The 4,623-nt window shown below is 26.7% G+C and overlaps 1 protein-coding gene across 1 annotated transcript; it reads right to left on the bottom strand.

Annotated features, from left to right (window-relative positions):
• Positions 1-679: 679 nt before the first annotated feature.
• LOC107005794 (enoyl-[acyl-carrier-protein] reductase, mitochondrial-like) lies at positions 680-4,031 on the bottom strand. The gene is made up of 9 exons (XM_015204447.2): positions 3,716-4,031; positions 3,468-3,565; positions 2,711-2,842; positions 2,047-2,190; positions 1,757-1,959; positions 1,598-1,674; positions 1,417-1,495; positions 1,101-1,213; positions 680-959 (listed from the first exon to the last, which is right to left on the bottom strand). The coding sequence occupies exons 1-9, from the start codon at positions 3,841-3,843 to the stop codon at positions 866-868; spliced, it is 1,068 nt and encodes a 355-aa protein (XP_015059933.1). The 5' UTR covers positions 3,844-4,031; the 3' UTR covers positions 680-865.
• Between the last annotated feature and the right edge of the window lie 592 nt (positions 4,032-4,623).

Below are 4,623 nucleotides of genomic sequence, written 5' to 3'. Positions count from 1 at the left end.
ACCTATTGGTTGGGAATATAGGTGCCATCACGACTCGTGATTTTGGGTCGTGACATTTTCTTTTTAATATGTTTTTAAAAGAATGATTTAACTTTAACTTTTCACGTGATATGTTTAAAACCATCAGAATAAAGCGCATTTCGATACTTTTGACATAACTTTAATTTACAATCATAAGATTAAAAAATTTGTTTTTTTTCTCAAACTTCGTTTCAAATCAAATTAGATCAATTTTATTTTCAATGAAGGGAGCATCCATATAACCTCAAAACAACTTTTTTGGAAGTACACAACAAATTATGATATATTGTTATTGCTAACGTTGAATGTGAAAACCATAATTAACCACATAGCAAAAAATGATTTTTCATAATTGATCATGTGTAAAAAATAATTTTGTAAAGTGGATTTGGCTTAAGTTAACAAATAATGTCATAAATGAATTTTTTTTTTCAAACGTAAATGATATAAATGAAGCAAACTTTTAACAATTAAAATAATGAACTTTTTCTCAAAGTTTAATAATGTAAATGAGTCTTTTCTATATTAACAATAATAATTACTCTAATATTATATTTGAGATCAAATTTTAAATATTAAATTATAAGAATATACTAGTACTTATTAACATGAATAATAAATTAGATGCTTAAAATTAAATGATGAAGGGAGAAACTAATTGACAAAATTCAACTTGAAAAATATATCCCTAAGCTCAGGTAAAAAATATTTTTCTCATTGTTACAATTATTTATATATTTCTTAATAATCACGTGAAATATAATCTAACAATAATTAATCCCTTCGAAGATATTCGATAAAATTAAAACAATACACGTCAAACAATAATTGAAGCTATCTTATTTTAAAATTTTAGAATTTGTTTCCTTTGACTTCCTTGTTTTCCCATTGCCTTTTCAAGAGCTATATGAAAATCTTTAAAAGGCACCATCTCCATCCTGTATTAAATTTTTTAAAAAATAATCAATATTGCTACATTGTTTATTTTATTTTCAAAATAACTTTTTTTTTTGGTAAAATTATATATAAATTTATAAAGAATTATAAAATTAATTGATCGAGAGAGTAAGAAATTGTACTCGTATTGCAATTTCCCAGCACGAACGAGGGCCAGTAGATGATCAATCGAACACTTATATTGTGCTTCATCTAGATTCTTTTCTCGTAACAGGAATCCTTTCAATGAAATATCCTTTTTTTAAAAAAGAAGATAATTCAGTATATAACAACATATTCAATCAACGAACTACAATGGTCAAGTTTGGAAAAAATAAAACTTATGTAGATTTTATTCGTATCTTATAAAATATAAATATATTTTCGATATACTCTCGATAACCGATCCAAAGAATTACTTAGTATTTAAATTTCATAATTGATCATTTGAAAACTAACCTTGAATATAAATTGTGTAGTAGATACAGTAATTGGCTTTTTTGACATCCCTCCATATGTAACCATAGTGCCACCTTGCCTTTAAAATAAAAAAAATATTGTATATTTTCAATATTTAACCAAAAAAAAAAGTAATAACTTCAACTTTGAAAAACATAAAAAAAATTAAAAAAAATCTCACTTTAAGAATTTTACCACCATATTAGCTGCATTTCCACCAATACAATTCAAACCCAAACTAGGTTTAGGTATATCATCCTACAACACATCATCGATCGATCGTTACAACATATTTAAAAAAATACTACATTATTCATATATAAAAGTTTTAAATTCATACCAGGAGTTTTTTGACATCTTTAACTTCGAGTTCACTTTCAGTAAATACTTTATTAGCTCCAAGTTTGATTAATTTTTCCTTAATTTTATCAGAGTCAGGTTTATCTCTTATGATATTAATGCTATTAATTCCACGAATTCGAGCTAATTGAATAACACATTGCCCTACTATGCTTGTAGCTCCATTTTGAACAATTGTGTCCCCTGTTTAATTGAAAACACTAATTAATTTTTAAATCAAATTAAAAAGTAATTAAACATATTTTTAATTTTGAAATTTAAATAATAAACCTGATTTTAAAGCCACAAAATCCTCAAGCATTCTCAAGGCACTCAATGGATTAACAGAAATAGTGGCAGCATATTCAATTGGAGTGTTTTTGTCTATTTTGTACCATAAACTTTGATCTTCTACCACATATGTTTGCCATGTCCCTGGAACACATACACATAAAACTCCCAATTCAGAATTTGAATTTTACGAATTTTTTTAAAAGTAAAATTAGATTTTTTTTATGTATCTGAATTTGAATTTTACGAACTTTTATACGATTGTTTTTAAGGAAAATTAGAATTTTTTTTATGTATCTAGCGCTTTCATCAATATAAAAGAGGAAGTTTTTTTTGGGTTGTACCTGTACAACTAGAGGTACTACATCAAAAAAGATCGTTAACAACAATTAATTAATCATAATAACTTAATTATCACTAAATATGTATTTTTAGCAATAACTAAACACTCTTTGTATAATGTCCCTTAAAGCCTATAACGACATTTAATCTAATGACAATCAGTAAAGCTTTAACACTCTTTGTTAACACTCATATTTATTTTCGTTAAAAGTTATTTTTATCATAATAAGACTGAGAAACGATAAATAGTAAACTAACTAAAGATAATTTGACAAAAAATCGATATAAAAAACAAAAATATAACTATAATTTGAATAATTACCCGAAAGATAAGCTGCATGTATTACCAAATCTCCAGGGGAAAGAGCCACAACAGCAGAGCCTACAGAATGTATTTCTCCAACACCTTCCCATCCACCAATTGCAGGGGTCGGTGGCAATACTAGATACACTCCTGATATGCAATTATTAATAAAATTTAAGGACTCGATTATAAAAATTACTCATATTTTTTAAAATATTTTTTTCTCGATTATAGAAGTTCGATATTTAACTCGAAATTGTATTCTAAATTAGGAAAACTCCTATAATATGTTTTCTAAACACATTTTTTTCTTTTTATTTTCTATTTCTTGAAGATTATTCTAAATAGAAAAAAAATAATTAAAATAACTAAACACAATTTCATAAATCACCCCACCCCACCCCCAACCCCAAACAACAAAAAAAATGAAAAATACTTGAAATCTTTAATCATAATGTTCGAAATAGCTAGCTTGTTCACACATCAACAAATGTTTAACTCATTTTTCACTTTTTTATTGTATTTTTGCACATTCAACTTTGAACATTATTTCAAATATTTTTTAGAAAAAATTATAACCAAGCACAACTTCATATAACGTAATTTACGGTCGAAGAAATCAAATTTTTTTCCTTTATTGAAATTAATTAAAACTACAACCTAGTAATTACTATATCAACTATTAGTTTTAAAAAGTATTCTTTTTCTCATTCAATTTTTTTAAAAACTCATATATATATATATATATAATAAAAAAAAGAGAATTTAATTAAACCCTCTATTCTGTTGATATCAGCAGGATTGATGGGAGCTGCAAGCATTTTCACGCACACTTCGTTCGCATTCATCACCACCGGTGGAATATTCGCAATCCTGTCGGAATTAGAATTTTCACTAACGTAATTCAAAATATATATAAAAAAAAAATTTAAAAAAACATATACTATATATACATTTAAAAAAAATTTAACTGTATATATACGATATAATCTTTTGACAGGACATTATGAATGTAGAACGAACCTTGTGACGGTGTCGGGAGGGCCGTGTTTGTCGTAGACAACGGCGGTGGATGGCGGAGACATGGTGGCCGGGAAGTTTATGGGGGAGGTTTGTTTAGGGACGACCAAATGTGAGTGTTGAGATAACATTTTTTCGATAGAATATTTTGATGTATTGTATTAAAGTGTTTTTTAGTGTTCACTTGGAAATATTGTGGGGAAAAATGCAAGGAACTACTTGTAATTATGTAAGAGAAGGGCATAAAATAGTTCTCAATTATGTGAATCGGTACGAATTACTCTTTATCTGTTTACTGAGTCATAAAATATCCTTAACGTCAATCTTTTGAATTTATTTTTTGCCCTTATTTTTAACGGTCTTAATAGTGACCTCAATTAATAAATTCGTTATTATAAACCTAACAATTAATTAAGTTAATTAAAAATGTTATAAAACATCCACCTACTCCAAAAAAAAAATTATTTTAGACGCGGTAGAATCAACTAAATTTGTATGAGAGTCCACTAGCTTTTGGACATGTGGATTGTGGGGGGCTCAAATAAATGAAACCACAAAATATAAAGTTTATGTGGAAATTGAAAGAAAAAATATATATTATAAGACAATAATATTTGTATATATATAATTCTCTTCAAACTTACGTTATTTATTAAAAAGATTTTATATTATAAGATAAAATAAAATTTGTTTATATTTTATTATTTCTTGAAACTTGCGTTACTTTTAAAAATGAGAAAAGGGTCAAATATGCCCCTAAATTATTCGAAAAGGTCTATATATACCCTCCGTTTAAAGTTTGGTTCACTCATGTCCTCACCGTCCAACTTTTGATCCAAATATGCCCTTATGGGCGTTAGTTGCCATGTTGGACATATCCAATTCATTTTTCATTTCTTTAAATGTCAGAA

The sequence above is a fragment of the Solanum pennellii genome, chromosome 12 (genome assembly GCF_001406875.1).
Source record: "Solanum pennellii chromosome 12, SPENNV200".
Classification (NCBI taxonomy): Eukaryota; Viridiplantae; Streptophyta; class Magnoliopsida; order Solanales; family Solanaceae; genus Solanum; species Solanum pennellii.
The sequence above is the reverse complement of the archived record's forward strand: the minus strand, read 5'-3'. Positions and strand labels throughout refer to the sequence as shown.

Coding starts and splice junctions, on each gene's coding strand:
- LOC107005794 (XM_015204447.2), bottom strand. CDS start 3,843: ATGTTATCTCAACACTCACATTTGGTCGTCCCTAAACAAACCTCCCCC. Junction 2,191..2,710: donor ACATGCAGCTTATCTTTCGG/GTAATTATTCAA, acceptor TATGTGTTCCAG/GGACATGGCAAACATATGTG. Junction 1,214..1,416: donor CTACACAATTTATATTCAAG/GTTAGTTTTCAA, acceptor TTTTAAAAAAAG/GATATTTCATTGAAAGGATT.